The following is a 22,783-nucleotide window of genomic DNA, read 5'->3' as shown; positions in this document are numbered from 1 at the left end:
TAACCCACACAATGAGCAAATCCAGTATTAATTATTTAGATGTCACTGTATCTTTAAATAATCAATCCATAACCACATGTGTTTTCAACAAAGAGACAGACAGGAATACCCTGCTGAAAAACAGTAGTTATCATGCTCCATCATTAAAAAGGGCACTGCCTAAATCGCAGATGATCAGGGTGGCCAGGATCACCAGTGACCCCTCTGCCCTTGGTGAGGCTCTAGATAACCAGGTCATGAAATTCATCGAGAGGGGTTATGACCCCGGTATATTAAAACAACAAAAATCCGAAGTGATGCTAATACCCAGGGATCAATTGCTCAAGCCACGCCCCCCAAAACAAACCGCAGCTCAAAGAATCCCCTTTGTGACCACGTACACACCAGCTAGCATGGCCCTTCCGAGAGCCACCAAAGCGGTATGGCCTCTGGTAACAACAGACAAATCTCTGCCTTACTTTAAAAATAAAACCATCATGCCCAGCTATAAACGCGGAAGAAATCTACGCGATATGCTGGTGAAAACTAATATCCCGTCTAAAACTGAGGTCCCCATTTTTAATGTACAGAGAAAGAAACCAGGGTGCTACAAATGCCCCAAATGCACCACATGCAGTACCATGATAGCGGGATCAGAATTCAATCACCCTAATACGGGCCAAAAATACAAGATTAATCACGTGGTATCTTGTAAATCCCAATTTATCATATATATAATTATATGCCCCTGTGGTAAATACTATGTGGGGCAAACCATTCGGACGTTTAGGGACCGCATGGCACTTCACCGCTCGGCTATAAAAGCTTGCCTCAGCGGTGAAAAAATTGAGCAACCGGTGGCCAAGCACTTTAAACAGTGTGGTCACAGTGTGGAAAGTTTAAAAAGCATGATTATTGATCATATTCCCCCACTCCCACGGGGAGGAGATCGACAGAAACTGCTGACACAACGAGAGTCGGCTTGGATATTCCGACTGAACGCACTAGCCCCCCAGGGTTTAAACGAAAAAATTGCTTGGAATTCATTTATCTAGAATCCTACCGACAGCAGTTCTCCCCCCTTTTTTCAAATTGAATTTTTCAATTTGAATTTTTCATATTGAATTGATCACCCTTTTGATTCTCCTAACCCCTTGACATAGACAGCATACATAGTAAAGCATATATGCCAATGTGTATAAGACAGACAGTTTGTTTAATTGTTTTGAGTACAGACTGTTTATCACAGATATCTTTATATCTTTATATAAAACTGCCAATGTATGTCACTACAATACCATGTAAGAAATATGCAGAGGTTGCTTGATGCCCGCTACCACAATGAGCGCGGACCATGACACCCGCTCACATGTCTGTGCACATACGTTATGCACACTTGCTATAGTTCATTCAAAAGGTTCCACAAACATTTAGTCATTACCTTTGAACTTTTTAGCCAATGCTTTTCTAATATGCTGCTTTCACTTGTTTTGTTATGGTTTATTTTATGCACGCTTTGCACTTTTCCAGCAGATACGCTGGTCTTACTGAGAAAGCTTTCCCCAAATCTGAGGCACGGAGACAGGCAGCGTCCATAGGTGCCATGGCAACGGCCACGTCAGAGAGGCGGAGCCGTACACCCGGAAGCTGTCAGTCGGGTCCAGACAGCGGGGATCGCAATCTCTACCCCACACGCAGCACATTTAAGGTAAGAGAGCCTACGAGCTCTGTATTCCTGCTTCTATTTGCACAATGCACCTTGCACTTTTCTAAGCGCACGTCTTGAAGACGAGACTGATGTAGTCTCGAAACGTTACGAATAACGCATGTACTTTAATTTGTAATACCCTATAAAAATCTACTGCACAAGTCGACTGAGTGCCGCCTCATTTCCCTGGGCTTTACCTGGTCAAGGTTTCCAAGGATATTGTGTATATATATATATATATATATATATATATATATATATATATATATATATATATATATATATATATATATATATATATATATATATATATATATATATATATATATATATATATATATATATATACATACACATACATATATACATATATATATATACATATATACACACACACACGTACCCTAACACACTCGCCATTCCTAAGAATGGGGTGCATTGGCCTGTGACCACACACTCTAGTAAATACAAACACGGGGGGCCCAGCACTCACTACAACAAACTAACTCACTTTAACATTCAAATAAAACCCCATTATTTATTTAATTGATTATTTGAATGTTAAGGTGAGTGAGTGAATATATATATATATATATATATATATATATATATATATATATATATATATATATATATACATATACACACACATACATACATACATACACACACATATATATGCAGTTTGCATTTAAATATACATTGGTGGGGCAGTGCCGGCCCACTGGAGGGCGGCACCTGGGAGCAGGTCAGTGGCGTGGAGCAAGGTGACTGGCACCCGCACCCCGTCCCCCTTAAAGCCAGTTGAGCCACACTGCACCACCGCTGACTTGCTCCGGCGCCCGCACAACCACACCCCCCCCCCCCCGTGGAGCGACTCGCTGGAGGCTGCATCCCCCCCCCCCTCCCCCCGTGTCACTGCCAGTAATGTAAATATGGAACCAATGGAATTCAAACCCCACCCATTATGTAAATCGCCTTTTATAATGAAAGATTTGCACTTTGAGGAAAATTGCACAGTGTGTACACACTACTTTGGCAAAGTCTTTTGAAATGAAAATCTTCTAGTGTGTATGGGCCTTAACTGCAAGAGAATGGGGAACACAGCTGTCCCATATGCATTACTGTAAGCTCCATTTTCAATTGCCCAACTCCTATCACAGTTGAACTCACCCATCGCTCTCGGTGCTGTACACGACGGTGACACGATCAGCCGGTTCTATTCCCAGGTCGTTCTGCACAATCTCCAGGTTGCGCTCAAAGCTGTCCACACTGCCAATGTTAAACCATGCGTGTGCCTGTAGGTCACATTAATGACAGACATTGTACTGCAGCCCTGATAACCAATGAATGCACTGCATTATTCAGTTGCTGAGTGACGATACGTCCTATTGGATTTGGGAATGTCTGTTCTTAGTTATCACCTCGATTCTCAAACACATTTCTTTATTAAAAAAAAAAAAAACTACAGGGTGCTATAAAAAAGGGACACTCTGGACAATGGTTCAATGGTTATTCTTAGCATTGGCTGTATTTATCCATTATCAGAGACCACTGGTAATTAGCAGCACACAGCAGCCATAGTACAAACCTCTGCTGTGGCGCCATGTCCAGGGATCACCCTCACGTACTGCTTGTTTACAATCTCCAGACGATCCACCTGCAGAAATGACAGAGGCCAATTAGGACATAAGACACAGAGATCCTGCATCATCAACACAATTATCGGAAGCCCTACACAGAGTTATCTCCTCACAGCAGCTTTAGCCAGGGGGCTCATTTGGCCAACAAGCTATCAAACTCAAGGCTAACCATTGACACCTATAGGAACACTGGAGGGTGAACCATCTCTTCTGTCCTTATGTTTCCCCCCTATATCCCTATAGATTGTAAGCTTGCAGCAGGGCCCTCCTACCTCCAAGTCTGTCTGTTGTTACCCAGTTTGTCTTATCACTGTCTACTATTGTAAAGCGCAACGGAATCTGCTGCGCTATATAAGAAACTGTAAATAAATAATAAATAAATAAATCTATTTGGGTACCTCCAGTTCATACGGAATTGCTGGAGTGATTCAGGGCCTGATTCAGAGGTCCACACAAAACCGATGTCTGCGTAGTTGAATCTTTTTTTGCTACTGCGAATGAGCAAAATGTCTAATTTATAGCATTAGTGTTGCATGTATCCACGTAAAAGAGCTAAACCCGAATAAACTAATCAATGCAATGGGAAGAGTCCTGTTTGACCGTCAAACAAGTAACTTTACAAGCTGGAAGGCAGGTCAAAGCAGCTGATCACGCCCAAATTGAGCAACAATTGAAAAGCTCCGCTGGCAACTTTCTCAGCAACTCAGGAAGAAATGATTATAGCGAGAGGGGAATACCGCCTACTGTCATTGACTGGAAGAGGCTAGCCAAGTCCATATGGTAAATACCTGCAGGGCAATGTGGCCTTACAAAGAAAGGGAAAAGGATATAGTGATTATTCTAACACCTTGCACATTTCCTAATCTTCCCTGCCTGAGGGGACCCACTGCTGTGGTGCTTCTAGCACAGTGTGGTCTGCATTTCAGCACTGATATACAGACCAGCCCCGTGCTATAGAAGCACCACAGGAGATCGCGATACCCCAGGCAGGGAAGAGGAACTGCACAGGTTAAGAAAGATGCAGGGTGCTAGAAAGAACACTGACCATCGGTGGGTGAGATGGAAAGGCACATAATGGATGGTTGGATATCATGGGGCAGATCTCAGCTCACAGATATAAATCATGATATTACGTAGTAATAAAGTACTTGCCATACGGCCTCACTCACCAGCCCTCTCTCTAGGTACAGCTGCACAAACTCTTTCCAGCTGATCTCCTTTCCAGAGTCTTTCAGGTAAAACACGGTGAACCCAAAGGCAAGTCCAGCTGCCAGGAAGAGGAGGCTGCGGAAATCTTTATCATCCCACGGAAAGTCCCCCTGGTGGTGATAAGACGGAAAGATACTGTAGTGTTTATGAAAATGTCTGTAACCATCAGGTCATGATCTCTATTCAGATGGGGAAGCAATCCCCTTCCACCAGTCACAACAATGGGCGTCGTCATTTTGTCAACAAGACCCAACTGGTGGTCTAGGGGGGACTGGCATGGTTCAGCAGCTGCAGCTGTGTTTTCCCAGGCCCAACAGGGACATGCTGAGAACATCTGTGACTAAATATCCCTAATCCTAACTCCCCCGTGTCCTTAACATACCCTCCTAGAGTTTAAACACTCCGTTGGCCAGTCTGTGCAGGATGTCAACATTTTAAATATGATTTTAATACATACCGGTAAATCCTCTTCACGCAGTTAATATGGTATACTGGGTTCTCAATACATTGGGGAAGAAGAGGTCCTCCGCAGGAGACAAGCATATAGAACTCTTTACAGTGGGTGTACTGGCTCCTCCCCTCTACTACTTCCTCCTCCACCTCAGTTAAGGTAAAAACTGTGCCCGAGGAGAGGTAAGGATATAACTATATGTGAATGCGGTGAGATTCATACCAGCACACCCTTAAACATTTATAACTGGTAAAAAAAACAGTTTACTCCTTGTAGAACACTACAAGCAAATATCACCTGTGACAACATAGGCAACAAGCCAAAATACGTCACCCATTGAAGTGACAAGATGCAGTAGAACTCCGCACATCATTCATTTGGTATACTGGGTTCTCAATACATTGGGGGATGTACCAAAGCTTTCAGAAGGGGGGGGGGGGGGTACGTGCGTAGACAGCTGCAGCACCACCTGCCCAAACTGGGTCTCCCCTTTGGCCAAGACGTAGAACTTTACAAAAGTGTGTTGAGCCGACCAAGTAGCTGCTCTGCATAATTGCAGAGCCAACACTCCCCGAGCAGCCACCCAGGATGCGTCCACCGCTCTCGTGGAATTAGCCTGCACAGAAGGTGGAACCGGTAAATCAGCCGCTCCATAAGCCTGACTAATAGTAGCACAAATCCAACGTGCAATAGATGCCGACAAAGCCTTTTTCTGGGCATCATAAAGCACAAAAAGACAATCAGTCTTGCGTAGCCTGGCCGTTCTACCAACATAGGCCCTAAGCGCACGAACCACATCCAGGGATTCCGGAATCCCAGGGGGTACTTGTGTAATATCACGGCGCCCACGATATTCAGTCGTATGGCATTGTATTCCATTTAAAATTGTATATGGCATACAATGCAATGAGATGCAATTGTATATACAATCTTAATAGGTGCTTACAATGTTAAATGCACCCCCACGCCACTGCCACTATCAACGCCAACCCGAAGCGTGGCTAGCGCAGTGAGCCCGAGAGGGGCGGCGGTACGCGTCCTCCGACCTTTTCATACCCCCACTATCCACGTCGGCGTGGAGTTGATTTTATATAGTGTGGCAAGAACATGTACTTCACATGTATTCCGCTGCGCTCGCCACGCTTCGGGCTCGGTGGCTCGCTGCACTCGCCACACTATATAAAGTCAACTTCACACCGACGTGGATAGTGGGGGTATGAAAAGGTCGGAGGATGCGTACCGCCGACGCTCACCACGCTTCGGGTTGGCGTTGATAGCACGGGTGGCGTGGGGGTGCTTTTAACATTGTAAGCACCTATTACGGTGCTTATACAATTATTTATCTTATAGGGGGCACATTTAACATTGAAAACACCCATTAGGGTGCTTATACAATTTAAAATCTTATACCATACAATTCGATGGTATACAATTTGAAATTGTATTACATCTGCTAACATTGTATTGCCTCGCATCGTATACCATCGTATGCCTTATGGTATGCGATGGGCGCCGTGAAAATACACAAGTACCTCCTAGGGTGATGGAACCACAATAGCCTGGTTCAGATGGAAAGCCGAGACAACCTTCAGCAAAAACTGCTGTTTTGTTCTCAGTTCTGCCCTATCTGCGTGAAACACCAGATAAGGACTCCTGCAAGATAAAGCACCTAACTGACACGCGAGTACTTCAAATCAGTTGACGCCAGTGGTTCAAACCAAGACAACTGCATGAACCCTAAGACCACAGCAAGGTCCCAGGGAGCCGTAGGTGGCACAAAGGGGGTTTGAATCCTCCAACTCCCCGGCGAAATGTCTGTACTTCCGGAATGCTAGCCAATTTCCTTTGAAAGAAAAAACGGAAAGAGACAAAATCTGTACTTTCAAGGAACCGAACCGTAGGCCCAGGTCCAAGCCTGACTGCAGAATTCGTAGAAAACAATGCAGGTGGCAACTTGTCGAACTCCAGCTTGTAGCCGTGGGAAATAAGACCCCTGACCCATGGACTGAGGCAGGAATCCTCCCACACCTGGCTGATAAACGACAGGCGAGTAAGTCTCGTGGTGGTTGTAGCCCGTCATGCTAAGGGCTTTTGGGACGCTGCACCTGAGCTGCAGTCTGAAGGTGCAGAGGACCCAGACTTTCTGAATTTACCACGCAGGCCTCTGTTAGCGTTAGAGCCACCTCTCACCTTAGGGCGAAATCTGCCGGTCTGAAAGGACTACTGACTTTCCGGCCATAGCTTTAGAAATCAACTCATCTAGCTCTTTACCGTGAAAGGAAGGTTCTTCACACTGCGTTTGGAGTCAGCATCAGCAACCCACTGATGCAGCCACAGAGCCCTGTGGGCAGAGAACACCATGGCCGAGTTACGTGCATTAATAGCGCCCACCTCCTTTTGTGCGTCACAAAGCACCTTAGCTACATCTTGTATGTGATGGAGGTAATCAGCCACCTGGGCCGTGGACATGTCTCCCAACAATCCCTCTTGGATTTGGGTCGCCGAGGTATGAATGGACTTTGCCATCCAGCAACTAGCGAGTACCGGGAGCATAACCGCCCCACTGGCCGTATACATAGACTTGAGTGTACAGTCTAGCTTTTTATCCACTGCACCTTTAAATGTGGAAGTCCCAGGTACCGGGAGCACCACCTTTTTAGACAAACGGGACATAGAAGCATCTACAACTGGAGGCTCCTCTCACACCCGCCTGTCGGCGGCATCAAAGGGGAAAGTGGACTTGAAGCGTATGGACACCTGAAATCTCATCAGGATTTTTCCAAGCCGATTTGAAAGCATCTTCCAAATCAGCCTGTTCAGGGAATACCACATCCTGCCTTTTTTTGAGACACAAAAGAGTCGAATTATACTCACCGATAATTCCTTTTTCTTCCTAGAGATCCCATGGCAGCCATAACACTGGAATGTTTCCCTTCCCCTATAGATCAGACAGGAGTTTTTTCTCTAGGACCGCCCACCTTGGGTATAACAGCCTCCTCCTCCTTCACCTCAGTGTCTTGAGTGTCTCCATACTCCTGGAGAAAAAACACAATAACACGGGAGGGCAATAAGTGGCTGCCATGGGATCTCTAGGAAGAAAAAGGAATTATCTGTGAGTATAATTCTACTCTTTCTTCTACGATCCCCATGGCAGCCATAACACTGGGACATACCCAAGTAAAAACACACGGGAGGGATAGCTGCATGAAAAATTTAATATGGCGAAGCCAGTCAAACGGACATAGCTCCTTGCAGAACATGGTTCCCAAAGTGGGCAGTAGATACATTAAGTGCGTAATGGTTAGAGAAAGTATGGACCGAGGACCAGGTAGCAGCCCTACAGATCTCTGTAATAGATGCCTTCGCCTTATTCGCCCATGATGTGGAGACTGCCCAAGTGGAATGTGCCTGGACGATAGGGGGCGCCACTTTGTTTTCCTTCTTTTAGGCAAATGGGATAACCTCTCTTATCCACCTTGAGATAGTTTGCTTAACTGGTGCTCCTCCTTTCTTTATCCCTTCTGGAATTACAAATAGATGCTTAGTGGATCTAAAAGTCTTGGTTCTTTCCAGATATATAGAGATGGCTCTCACCAGATCTAATTTGTGCCACATTTCTTCCTCTTCATTCTGAAGATTTGGATAGAACTCGGGAAGTGTTATCTCTTGATTGAGGTGAAATCTTGAGATAACCTTAGGTAAGAATTGTGGGTGTGTTCTCAGCACCACCCTATCAGGAAACACAATAAGATAGGGTTCTTCAATCCACAGCGCCTGTAGCTCACTCACCCTCCTAGCTGAGGTGACTGCTACGAGAAAGACCACTTTCAAAGTAAGTAGTTTGAGCGGAATGTCTATAAGTGGTTCAAATGAATGCTTGGTTAATACTGTAAGCAATAGGTTTAAGTCCCATGGGGCCACAATCGACTTGATCGGAGGCCTAATTTTCTTCATGGCCCTGCTGAACCTCTTTAAAATCTTCTCTTCAGCTAATGGTCTGTCCAGCAGAACACTTAAGGCCGAAACTTGTGCCTTGATGGTGGCTGTTGCTAAACCTAATAGGAAACCGTCAAACAGGATTTGTAATACTTCTCCAGTGGAAATCTTGGAATATTCACCTGAGAACTGACCCCATTCGATGAATTTTATCCATGTCCTGTAATACACTAATGAGGAGACGTCTTTTCTGGCCTTCAGCATCATGTCAGTGACCTGTGATGAGAGATTATGCTTCTTTAGTATTTGCCGCTCAATCTCCACGCCCTTAGACATGTCGCTGGTTCTGAGTATAGTACTGGACCTTGCTTCAGCAGATCCGGTCAGTTGGGCAACTCCCATGGTTTCTGTACAGATAGTCGTAGGGCATTCGAGAACCAACCCCTCCGTGGCCAATATGGTAGGATTGCCACCAGGTCTACTTTGTCCTCTTGTATCTTCTTTATCACCCTGCCTATCAAGGGAAAAGGTGGAAATATGTACCCTAGTTTGAACTGCCATTTGATTGTAAAGGCATCCAACGTTGCTGCTTGGGCATGATAATATTTTGAGCAGAATGTCCTCACCTTTCTGTTGGAGTGAGTAGCCATCAGGTCTACCTCCGGAACTCCGAACTTCTGTATTATCTCTCTGAATACATCTTCGTTCAGTTCCCATTCTCCTGGATCCAGTAACTTTCGACTCAGGAAATCTGCGATTATATTTCTTCTGCCTGGTATGTACACTGCCGAGATTGAGAGAAGATATCTCTCTGCCCAGGTCATAATATCCTCTGACATTCTCATCAGTTTTTTGCTCCTGGTGCCTCCTTGATGATTTATGTGTGAGACCACCGTCACATTGTCTGACATGATTCTGACATGATTCCCCTCTGTGTAATTCTTCAATTGTCTTATTGCTTCCCAGACCGCTTGAAGTTCTCTTACATTTGAGGAATTCATTGCTTCTTCCAGGGACCATACTCCTTGTACTGATGCATTCGTCATGTGTGCACCCCAACCAGTTAGGCTGGCATCTGTGGTTAATACCACATAATTCAGACTCTCCAGACTGGACTTCTTCTCCTCCAGGTCTCTTGTCCACCATAATATGGATCTTCTTATTGAGTCTTTTAGTACTATTAAATGATGGTCCCTGCATCCTCTTCGAATCAGAGGTATCAGGTACCCTTGTAGTTTCCTCATATTTGCCTGGGCCCATGGTATAACTTTTATGCAGGACGTCATCATGCCCAACAATTGTACTGCCATAATCAGTGTCACCTTCTTTGAATATAGAACGGTCTCTATCATTCCCTGAATTCTCAAACATCTCTCTGGTGAAAGAACAATGTTGAAGTTTACAGTATCTATTAGGACGCCCAGGAACTGAATATTTTGGCTTGGTGACAGACGACTCTTGGCTACGTTTATTACCCAGCCGTGCCTCTGTAGAGTTGACAATGTCAGTTCTATACTTTGTAGAACTTCTTCCTCCGAATCTCCCGCGATTAACAGATCGTCCAGATATGGCCATATCAGGACTCCTAGTTTTCTCAATTCTGCAATCAGGGTGACCAGGACCTTTGTGAATACCCTCGGAGATGTTCTTAGCCCAAAGGGTAGGCAAGCGAACTGGAAGTGCCTGTTTGACTCAGTGAACCTGAAGAATCTTTTGTGATAGGTGTTTACTGGAATGTGATAATAAGCGTCCTTTAAGTCTATTGAAGCTAAGAATGCCCCTTTCTTTATTCCAGTCACTATAGATGTCAAGCTCTCCATCCTGAACTTTATCTTCTTTATGGTCTTGTTCAGATCCCTCAGATCCAGGATTGTCCTGTATTCTCCATTGGTCTTCTTCACCAGAAATAAGTTTGAGTAAAACCCCCTTCTGTGATGTCGCCTGGGAATTTCTTCTATAGCGTTTATTTCTAGTAGTTGTTCTATCTTCAGTGACAACTCTCTCCTTTCTTCCATCAATCTTGGTGTTCTGGATCTTAAAAACCGATCTTGTCTCGGATATCTTGCAAATTCTATTGAATAACCTTTCTGTATTATATTCAGGACCCATCTGTCCCCAATCGTCTTTCTCCAGGCCTCTGGCAAATTCAATAGTCTCGCTCCTATCTTGATTCCTTGTGGATAGCCATAGTCTTCCACCTCTGTCAGACTGAAATCTTCCCTGAAATGGCTGCCGAAAGGACTGACGAGATAGGTTAGGATTCCCTCTTCTATAATATGGTTTTCCAGGCCTGTAACTTCTCGCCTCTTTAAAAGATGGTTTAGGTGTTCCTGGGTAAGGAAACCGATTTCTTCTGTCCTGTGGGAGTCGGACAGATTTACCTCCTGATAGTTTCTGGATCATGGCGTCAAGTTTGGACCCGAATAAATAATTTCCCTCAAAGGGTAATGCTGTTAATTTATTTTTGGAATTTGCATTGGCACTCCATGGCTTTAGCCACAACGCCCTTCTTGCTGTTACTCCAGCTGCCATGGATTTTGACGCAAAGGATACAGAGTCAAGCGATGCTTCACATAAATAGTCAATGGATTTCTGCATTATTTCTAAGTTGCGTAATATATATGCCTTAGATATTTTGTCTTCTACATCAGTATGTAGGTTGGCTGCCCAGAGTCTAAGGGCACAGGATACAGATGCAATCGCCACCGATGATCTGAGCGCTCCTGAGGAAGCAGTATGCACCTTTCGTAGAGAGGTTTCTACCTTCTTGTCCATAGAATCCTTGAAGGCTGGTGCATCTTCTACCGGTATTGTTGATCTCGACGTGAGTTCTGAAACCGCTGCATCCACCTTTGGAATTTTACACCATCCAATAAATTCTTCATCCTTATACGGATACATCTTATCCACTGTGTTACTAAGTGTGAGATTCTTGTCCACATTAGTCCACTCCTTAGCAATTATTTCTCTTACTACTTTGTTAACTGGGAAGGACCTTCCCTTTCTGGATCTGTCTTCGAATAGAGGATCCTTTTCAACTGAAGTACCTGGAGCTTCCTGGTAGTTCATCGCCTTATATATGTTCTTTAATACGTTTTCCACAATATCAAGATTGAAGGTTCTATCATCCTCAATTTCAACCGATTCATCCGTGGAATCCTTTATTGGATCATCCATTCCTGATGAACCATCATCCTGACTCAGTCCAGCTTGTGATCTGGATCTCTTTGCTGTCTGAGACTGTACAAATTCATCTTTAGATACGAAATTTTGCTTCATCCATGACATAAGTTCCCTTAATATCTCAGTATGCTCTGATTTCTTCTTTATAACTTCCCTTATGGGATCCTTATGTCTTATTTCACAATCTTCACATATTGATTTGTTTTGACTGGCAGAAAACACCTTGTCACATGACATGCAATTTGACTCAATATATTTCTTCTTAGAAAGCCTTTTCTTCGGTACAGGGGGTACCTTCTGTAGGCACACTATAAGAAATAATAAGTATACTGAGTAACTAGAAAATAAAAACCTCTAAATGCCCAAAACCAAAGGGCTTACCTCACAGGGGCATTATCCAGCTTAGGGGGAGAAGGCACATCCATATCAGCAACAGCTAACTCCAGTGCAGCGTGTGATGCCATGAGTAGCGTTTATGCAGCAGTCAGGATGGCTGAGCGGAACAGAAAGTGTTTCCCCCTGTTTCCCGGGAACACACTTAGTGCGCTCTGGGCGCATACTTCCGCCCTTACAGTGCTTAACACCGCAGCGTGCAGTCGCGGCTTACAGCCTGGACTGCCGCATGTCTCTAGCCCACGCTGCCTTCCTTGCCGGACTCCAACTCCAGAATGTATGTACATCCCAATTACTTTATGCAGACGTAAAACGGGCGTATGTGCAGGGGTATAGATAAATCCAATCCCCCTCACATCTTCTCCTCCCCAGGAAGCCACTCCATAATAAGAGGTAACCCTGTTTGAAATAAAACAAATACTCCTACTCTGTCCTCTCTAAACGGAGACAGGAAAAAAAAAAAGACACTGAGGTGAAGGAGGAGGAGGCTGTTATACCCAAGGTGGGCGGTCCTAGAGAAAAAACTCCTGTCTGATCTATGGGGGAAGGGAAACATCCCAGTGTTATGGCTGCCATGGGGATCGTAGAAGAAAAAGGGGATCACCTTCAACAACAGGTGCAGCCAGAGGGTGATCAAGGACTTCTCTTATGGCCAATATTAAGGACTCAGACCCTGTAACAGCGACTGAGACCCCTGGGAACTTGGTTGTGTGTCATCCACATCTTCCCCATCTTCAACAGCCACCTCCTCAGAGTCAGGCTCTACAGCAGATAAATCACGTTTGTGTGACAGGCCACCCATGGGAGTGAGAATGTCCACCCTTGCAGAAAGGACAGTTAAATCCTGCTGCACTCTCTGTGATTGCACTCTCTGTGATTGCAATGTATTTGCAGTCAGTTGAGTGGACACAGATTCCAGCATACTTTGAATGCTGCTTGCCCAGGGAGGTTCCGGAGAATCCCCACCCAATTGTGGGGATACCACTGAGCTGTGGGGACCCCCCACTAGTCTGGGGTGACATACAGTGTTCACAAGTGACTTGAGAAGTGGATGCAGGAACAAACTTAGGGCCTTACTCTAGTTCACTCTGATAAAATCCTTCTTAGATGGATAAAACCATGTGCACTGCAGGGGGGGAGATGTAAATTGTGCAGAGAGAATTAGATTTGGGTGAGTTATTTTGTTTCTGTGCAGGGTAAGCACTGGATGCTTTATGGTTACACTGCAATATAGATCTCACTTTGAAGTAAAACCCCACCCAAATCTAATTCTCACTGCACAAGTAACATCTACAACACCTGCAGTGCACATGGTTTTGTCCATCTAAGAAGGAATTTGTCAGAAGGAGTGAACCAAAATAACCCCCTTAGAAAGTTAACCTGCATGGTTTGCAGCACTAACCATTGTAGAAAAGGTATCACCCCACAACACACAGTAAAACACCAAACAGTCAAAGTCAGCGTTAAGTGTATAGAAGCTATGTGAAGTCTAACACTTAATGTGTGCACAGTTATGCTTAACAAGCAAGTGAGGAAAGGACTCAGAGATATTGGGGAGACCAGCACACCCTTAACCTGAGCTCCCAGATTGAGGAGCTGGTTAGCAGTAATAGATATAAATACACAAAGCAAATATCTATATGAGTATGTGCAAGGCTATAAACACTGCAATGAGCATTTTATAAGCTCAATTTCACTTGCTGTCTCTGCTGAAGTGCTCTTCCACCCAATCTGGAGCTGCCAGCACCGCTGAGGAGTGACTACTGCTGTAAAATGACAGGAGCAGGAGGAGCTAAAATAATCTGCCATCATTCTCACATCTAGCACCCGAGTCACCCTGCAGTAACGCAAGCATAATCCCCATGAGACACAGGGGCTGGTCTGAATTACAGCATGCAAGAAGGAAGCTCTGCCAGGTGACAGCACAATGCACCATGTGTTCTCCCATTTTACCTTCTATATCCTCTGCCACCATTCTCACACCTAGTACCAGAGTAGGGATGCAGTTTAAATCCCGGCGTTCAGAATCCCGACGCTGGAATCCCGACACTTTCTCCCTCCGTGGGTGTCCACAACACCCCTGGAGTGAGAATAAATTAGCGTGCCAAGCGTAGCGAGGCACCGGGCCGGCTGCGCGGCGAGAGCAGTGAGACCGCAAGGGGGGGGGGGTGATTCACGTCCCCCCTTGACGGGATTTTGAACGCTGGGATTCCGACCGCCGGGATTTCATACTGAATCCCCTGCAGTAATGCTAGCATAATACCCATGAGACACAGGGGCTGGTCTGTATTACAGCATGCAAGGGGGAAGCTCTGCCAGGTGACAGCACCAGTCTCACCTTCTGTATCCTCCGCCACCATTCTCACACCTAGTACCCGAGTAACCCCTGCAGTAATACAAGCTTATTCCCCATGAGACACGTGTAATAGTCTGCATTACATCACGCAAGGAGCAAGCTCTGCCAGGTCACAGTACCGCCCTCTATTTGTTCTCACGTCTCACCTTCTGTACCCTCTGCCACCAGGCAGACTCTTTCTTCTTGTCATCTCTTTTCTTGTTGTCCCCACTGCTGCCTTGGGAGTCAGGTTCTTTTGACTTCTCTGTAGGAGAAATGTGGAAATGATATTAAAGGGATATGTTGTATTTTTGATTTCTATCCCTCCCTATATCTAGAGGATTCCCTGGTGTGTGTTTTTTTCCTCAGCTCTACTTATTGGTAGGCATAGAACCCTATATCCTTGACAAAGAGGCCTCAGAGCCTCAAAACGCATTGGCGAAGAGGGGGAAGCGTTCACAGCCGCACATTGTCCGGACTGGAAGCCCCCACCCAAACTTCTGGTTGCGAGGAAAAAGCCGCACCAGATGATGAGTGATGAGCAATGATCAGACCATCAGCATACAGACTGGAGGCTAGTTAAGAGTAGGGTCAGCTAGCCAGTCTCTCCAAAAGCTATTATCCTGCCGGACACTTACTCAATACCATCCATAGCAAGCTATCAATATTGGACATTGCGGGGGAAACCCCACCCCCCCCCTCAGGCTCAATTAAGAGCTGTAAACATTAACCACAATATGTGGTATATTTTTATTATTATTATTTTTTAATTGTGTATTTTTTTATTGCATTTTCACAACATATAAACAATCTAACAAGATCCCGACAGACATAGGAAACAAATCGTATAGTGATAAGTAATCTTACAAACATACACAGCATGTAGCATGAACATAGGTAACGTAGACAATTTTGACATCCGTTACTTCTAAGGATATAACGCAGTACCCGAAAGCGCCATCCGGGCATATACACCCATATAAAATAATATAGTCATAATCGCATAGTATTTTTATAAATGGTACTGTAACACTATAAGTGAGAGATATATCAAAAAGTTAGTCTACTGTCGGAAAGTCTAAACCCACTAACTCTAACAAAATAATACCACCAAAAACCCAAATCAAACCTCCCATAAAACCCCCCACCCTGTACAACCCTCCCCCAACTAAGGCGTACATGGATCCCATTACCTACCCTACACTAAACTACATGACCCCCCCCCCCCCCCCCTTACTTACAGGATATTATATCAAGGATACATAAGGGGTAGTGGTCTCAGACCTAACATAGGGCCTTATTTTGGTTCACTCTTTCTGACAAAATCCTTCTTAGATGGACAAAACCATGTGCACTGCAGGGGAGCATATGCAAAATGTGCAGAGAGAGTTAGATTTGGGTGGGGTTTTATTTCAAAGTGAGATCTATATTGAAGTGTAAAAATAGAGCAGCCAGTATTTTCCCTGCACAGAAACAAAATTACTCACCAAAATCTAATTCTCTCTGCACATGTTACATCTGCCCCCCTGCAGTGCACATGGTTTTGTCCATCTAAGAAGTATTTTGTCAGAAAGAGTGAAGCAAAATAAGGCCCATAGTAACAGGCTATAATGTGACTCCCCTACCTTCTCCATCAATCATAGTGCACACATCATGGAGAAAGTTTAGTGCAGGGTTACACGTTGTACACTAATAAAGCCCAGGTCTAGGAAATAAACAGGATATACATATTCACGAGCAACATTAGTGATTAAAAATTAAAATAAAATATTGGTATTGCTAAAGGAGAAAAAGTATAGGCATTGAAAAGACATCTCACTAAGCAATACAATCAGTCCAGCCAATCCCCAAAACCATATAGTAAAGAGCAAAATCAGTGTAAGTAAGAAAAATAATAAAGTCTTAAGCAGAGCATGAGAGGCATCTTAAACAACCATATAAGTAGTCACTAATCCGGCCAAGACTCCAGCTCCTGAAATGACAGAAATAAGCAAATGACAGCCCAATTTACTTGGGAATAATCAGGAGAGGGTCCAGGATATATTATCCAATATTGTAAGCCCCACTTATCTAGCGCTAGAGGCCGATGGAGTGCATATGGATGAACCATATCAGGAATAAGGTGGAAATATGAAGCCACGGATTTGAACGAGATCCCTGTGAAGAACATAGATGAGGGGTACCAAGGAGTCTCAAACCCAAGGAGATCCATCATATAGAGCCCATCTGAGATGTATGCATAGAAAGGCGCTGCAGGGGTCACAGGGGCATGGCACTTAGACAGGATCTTCATATCCACGGCAATAGGCTTATCAGGAACATGGGGAGCAGAGGAATCAGCCCCCTGCATATCAGCAAGCCCATTATTAAGCCGGTCAGAGGAGGCACATACAGCCAGCAGAGTATGTTGAACAGATGCTTCCATCATTATGGGGTGAACAGTAAGAGGACATTTGTCCGGGACAGGAGAGGCAGAAAGGGTTAGCTTCTGGACATCAGCAATCCTGTCAGCAAGTCTGTCAGCTGAGGCAGATATGGCCCTGAGAATCAGCTGTACATCCATCACAACGCCTGCAATGTACACAGCCAGGTTGTCAAGTTGAGCAAGAGTAGGCAGGCTGCTTGTATAAGGATCTTAATAGATTACAGTTTGGTGATGGCTAGCACATCACCAACTATTCAGAGAAGATCGGCAGCAGCAGGACAACTGTCTGTAGTCTCACCCAGGTGCAGCCAGACGGTGCGCAGCAGATATCATGTGGACCCTGCAGGTTCCAGAGATCACACAGCAAAGGCACCCACTGAGACCAGTGCAGGAACAAGATGAGAAACCCAGCGGTCGCCAGAGTAGGTTAGCACAGGTACCTCAGCTCAGGGGCCCGGTGGGCAAGATGGCGCCGGCGTCTCCGTGCGTTCGAGCAGCGCGCCTCAGGAGGCGACTCCCGCTCTCCACCGCCAATCTTCCGGAGGGTCACCAGGTACCTCCACCCCCCGAGACACCTGCCGGGGCACCAGCGCACATAAGTCACAGGGCCGCACTTCAGAGGCACCAGATCCCAGCTGAAGCTGCCAGAGGATCCAAGATGGCGGCAGCACACGGAGAGGGCGCACAAAGCCCAGCAGGCAGCCAGTCCGACCTGGTATATTTTTATTATTATTTATTTTTCATTTAGATTTAATTTACTCTTCAGGCATATTTAAGGCTTGCACATTGTCAAAATAATTAATCGCTCGATTCTTATACTTTCTCTAGCACTTTTATTACAAAATTGAGCAGCTAATATAAGCGCAATCCACAGTCTTTTTTTAGAGAAGTGGATGAGAGCGCAGACTATTTATTTCTATAGCACTTGTCAGAACAACAAGAGTATCATTTGGTTTCTTTTAGGAACATTTTAATTGTTGCTGCACCCTGAACAGTCTCTGAGTATTAAACTGGGTACATATTAGATGAGATTTTTTAAATGATAATATGCACGATAATATTTTTGTGCATGCACTATATCATCATCAACAGCATGCTCCTGGATATAGTCACTGAACGATATTCTCTGAAACATCATTCAGTGTGTATGAACTATATTGTTTGTCAGGGAGTTCATGGGAAACCCTTAAGAACGTTGTATCATTTGCGGTAATGTGTACCCAGCTTTAGCCTGCACGAAAGAGGAAATTATTTTTAAGGCAAATAAGCATCACATCTGAGAACAATTGCAGCAACTACTGGCACAAACATACTGGAGTGTGCACTTGCATCTGGGGGAGCCACGGTAGTTATCCATTCATGGTCCCCTGACTTAGCCAATGTCACCCAGGCATCCTCTGGGAGTATATACATAAGTATGTACATCACAAGCAAATCACTGGGAAGGTAGTGTAATGTTTGCATTGTCAGCAGCTCAAGCAGTTTCCATTGCAGATAAATCCTAATAAAGGATCTATAAAATAAATGAACATTATTGTGGGCAATGTGAAGCATAAAGGGAACTGTATATAGGGAGTGTTACTTACCTCTCCATGGTTTAGAGCCCAGAAAGGATAATATTGGAGGTGGCCTCTGCTGTAACACATGGCTGCCAGTTAATGACTGAAAAAAACAAATGACAGGTATGTCACACTCAGCTATTAGGAAACAGATGTTAAACATAAGCGACGTCACAGTGGGAGAGAAACCTTCTGGCTATGACACGCCTGTGTTAAATCAACCACTCCTCAGGTACAGGTGTATGTAATAAGGCACATAGAGTGTAGGTAATGAGTTACAGGTAGTACGGGTGGAAAAATGAGGTACAGGTGGTACAGGCGGAGAAATGAGGCACTGGTGGAGAAATGAGGTACATGTGTAAGCTATAAAGAACAGGGGTACCACACTCAGACCATTACATGACATCACTCACCCGGCGTGTCCCGCCTGCTACACCCCGGTACCACACAGCGCGACCCCATCCTCTCACAGCTCCGGCGCAGAGCAGGCGCCCCAGCCCGGGACTCATCTCCCTGGAAGCGGCTGAGGCAATGTCACTGACACTGCCAGACTTGTTCTGCCCATTCTTATGCCTGGAAACTTCCAACAAATAGAAAAGCGGAATTTAAGATAGGCAGCTCTGGAGGCACACCATGGGTCCTTCGCGATCAGGCCTAAAGTGTTCAGCATCTATGGGTTTCCGGGCAGTAACAAGAGCCACCATGTGAAAGTTCCTAGTTATTATATTCCGAGAACAGAGGAGAATACTTCATAATGATTGATTGTCGCTTATAGGCATAGTTACCTACCCTCCTGCATTCTGCAGGAGACTCCCTGAAATAGCAGCAATCTCCCTCTCTCCCTCATTAGTCTAGCAATCTCCCTCATTTCACTTAGCTCACATTACACTGTTACATTTTTGGGGCAAAAAGGAATGAGAGATAGATACATTTACATTGAATCATCAGTGCCATTTCCCAGCACTAAACCTCTTACTAACTGCTTTGGGGCTCATCTACATTTGGATATAAGTCATTTTAAAGATTCTTCTCAGATGTAGCAGTACACCCCCACGCTTCTAGGTGCAACATGCACAATCATTTCACAGTCTCTCCATATATGGAACTAGACACGCTCTAAGGGTGGAGCATGACACTCCCCTCAATGGGGGTGCTGTGCAAAATTATTTTACCAACTACAATCTCCCTGAAATTAGTTCCCAAAAGTAGGCAAGTATGCTTATAGGACATTAGTAAGTTTTATTTATATAGCGCAGGACTCAAGGCGCTTTACAGACATTAAAAATAACAATGCGCATACTGTAATACAAAGGGTTATCAGTACAAGTAACAATGGCAGTACTGATATACATCATACATATACATCACATGTACAGATATGCACTAGATGCATTCTAATAAGGGACACGGCCATGGGGAACATATTTACCGAGCTGTGCAGTACCCAGGCAGCCAATTCAGCGGCGCCACATGGTTATTGCACAGCCAGCTAGGTCAGGGTTGCCTACCCTCCCGGAATGGCCGGGATGATCCCGAAAATCGGGTCATCCTCCCGGCCCCCCGGAAAGGTGGGTAACCTTCCCGGATTCTGGGGGACCCCCACGCCACCCACCGATTGCGCTGTCTTCCCCCTGACCTCTGCATTTAAACGCCACAATCCGCAGGTCACAGAGGAGGAGCGGAGCTAAAATGTCACAATCGCGTCATTTTAGCGGGGATTAATGACGTCACGCTCAAGAGCCTCCCCGAACGCTGCCGTTCGTCTCCCCTGGAAGTCTCCCCTCCGAGCTTCTCCCGGAGAGGAGACTGAAAAAGTCAGCAACCCTGAGCTAGGTAGCCAGTAACAGTACAGATATATATATATATATATCTATAACATTAATGTGATAGCTGTGTGGGTACTTGTGTAATATCTGGGCGCCCGATTTTTTGATTGCATGCCTTAACTTAAGGCATGCAATCAGATGCGATGGACCCGATTTTTTTCATTGGGTCGGAAAAATCGCGTAGATCGCATCGCATGCTACCAAATCGCATGCGATGCGATCGACCCGATTTTTACATTGGATACAATGTTAAATGGTCACTGAGACCCGATTTTACATTGAGTCCAATGTTAAATGCCCCCCAGACCCCATTTTTAATTGTATACCCACCCTTTTCATACCCCCACAATCCACGTTGGCATGGAGTTGATTTTATATAGTGTGGCGAGCGCAGCGAGGCGAGGGGACGCGGAATACATGTTAAGTAATTCCGACCCAATTAAAAAATCGGGCACCCAGATATTACACAAGTACCGCTGTGTGTATTGTAGCCATTTTGAGCGATAGTGTAAGGACCTGCAGAAATCGGTACACATACTGAAAGGGGGCGTGGCCATGGATAATGGGGGGGGGGCAAGGCATGTTGGAGGGTATGCAGATAACAGAGCCCTGGGGGGCATATGGCACCCTGCCCCCCCCCCCCCCCCCCCCCCCCCCCGGCCCAGCACCTGATGCAGCTCATGTCACATGGTGGCTTGGTGGGTTGCTGGCATATTAAATCAGTATATTTAATATACTTATTTAAAAAATAAGTATATTAAATATGCTGATTTAATATGCCAGCAGTCCACCAAGCCACCATGTGACATGAGCTGTAAACAGGTGCGACATGATGCTGGATACTATAAGACACCGCTGGAGTGATTTAGTGAGCCACCTACCTGCTGCACTCTGGATGATGTACTTGCTGTTAGTGTGGCAGGCTCCGGACCGGGGCTGCGACCACTGTGTCCTCATGGAGAATCATCCCCGGTACTTGTGAGTTATCCGGGCGTCCGATTTTTAAATCGGGTCGGATCGGGACATCGCATCGCATCGCATGCGACCATCGGATGCGATGCGATGCGATGACCTGATTTTTCCATAGGAATCAATGTTAAAATGGACTGAGTCCATTTTAACATGGAATTCAATGGGAAAAAGGGGTCCTTTTCATACCCCTACTATCCAAGTGGGCATGGAGTTGGATATAAACCTGTGGCGAGCGTAGCGAGCCACCGAGCCCGAAGCGTGGCGAGCGTAGCGAGCCCCGCGAGGGGACACGGAATACCGTCCCCTCGCGGGGCTCGCTTCGCTCGCCACGCTTCGGGCTCGGTGGCTCGCTACGCTCGCCACAGGTTTATATCCAACTCCATGCCCACTTGGATAGTAGGGGTATGAAAAGGACCCCTTTTTCCCATTGAATTCCATGTTAAAATGGACTCAGTCCATTTTAACATTGATTCCTATGGAAAAATCGGGTCATCGCATCCGATGGTCGCATGAGATGCGATGCGATATCGCATCGCATCGCATCTGATTGTATGCCTTAACTTAAGGCATACAATCAAAAAATCGGACGCCCAGATAACTCACAAGTACCTCATCCCCCCTCATGCGCGCGCCGGGGCTGGCCACCGCATCCCTCTCTCCCTCACAGAGATTCGCTCCGGCGAGTTCTCTGTCTGCACGTCCTGAGCCTGAGCCTGAGTGCGGTGCTGGCGCGTGACGTCATGACGCCATGCAATGCCCGCAGGCCGCAATGCACTCATGGGAGTGGAGGGGGAGAGGGGAGAGCCGGCGCACCACAGGGAAGCAAGCAGCAGGGCCCAGGAACTGACAGCAGCAGCCAATAGGAGGATTTTTTTGTGGCACACTGTAAGTAAAAAAAAAGCGGTACATTCGGTACAAACTGATTTTGCCGGTACAGACTGTTAAAAAACGGTACTGTACCGGCAAAATCGGTACAGTTGGAGGGTATGTGATTGCACCAGCCAGCACCGTACATATAGAACATAGGGTCTTATTCTGGTTGGAGCGGCCGGGCCGTACGCGTACGTCCCGGGGTTTTTCACGATCTGCGCATGCGTAAATTCGCTAATGCGCAGGCGCGACCACTCCACAACGCTTACGGACGGGTCTCTACGTGCGAAAAAA

At 45.6% G+C, this 22,783-nt stretch overlaps 1 protein-coding gene across 1 annotated transcript in view; it reads right to left on the bottom strand.

Moving 5' to 3' along the window:
• LOC146046206 (mitochondrial inner membrane m-AAA protease component AFG3L1-like) overlaps positions 1-21,605 on the bottom strand; it is a 50,630-nt gene extending 29,025 nt beyond the window's left edge. Inside the window, exons 1-7 of the mRNA XM_083165436.1 lie at positions 21,529-21,605; positions 19,235-19,401; positions 18,849-18,924; positions 15,005-15,102; positions 4,500-4,649; positions 3,279-3,347; positions 2,861-2,985 (exon numbers count right to left, since the gene is read on the bottom strand). Coding sequence (XP_083021562.1) covers positions 2,861-2,985; positions 3,279-3,347; positions 4,500-4,649; positions 15,005-15,102; positions 18,849-18,924; positions 19,235-19,401; positions 21,529-21,604 — 761 coding nt within the window. The 5' untranslated portion in view covers position 21,605. The remainder of the gene's footprint in view (positions 1-2,860; positions 2,986-3,278; positions 3,348-4,499; positions 4,650-15,004; positions 15,103-18,848; positions 18,925-19,234; positions 19,402-21,528) is intronic.
• Positions 21,606-22,783: the final 1,178 nt, after the last annotated feature.

The sequence above is a fragment of the Crinia signifera genome, chromosome 11 (assembly GCF_055691185.1).
Source record: "Crinia signifera chromosome 11, ASM5569118v1, whole genome shotgun sequence".
Classification (NCBI taxonomy): Eukaryota; Metazoa; Chordata; class Amphibia; order Anura; family Myobatrachidae; genus Crinia; species Crinia signifera.
Note: the sequence above shows the minus strand (reverse complement) of the source record. Positions and strands in the feature narration are given on the sequence as shown.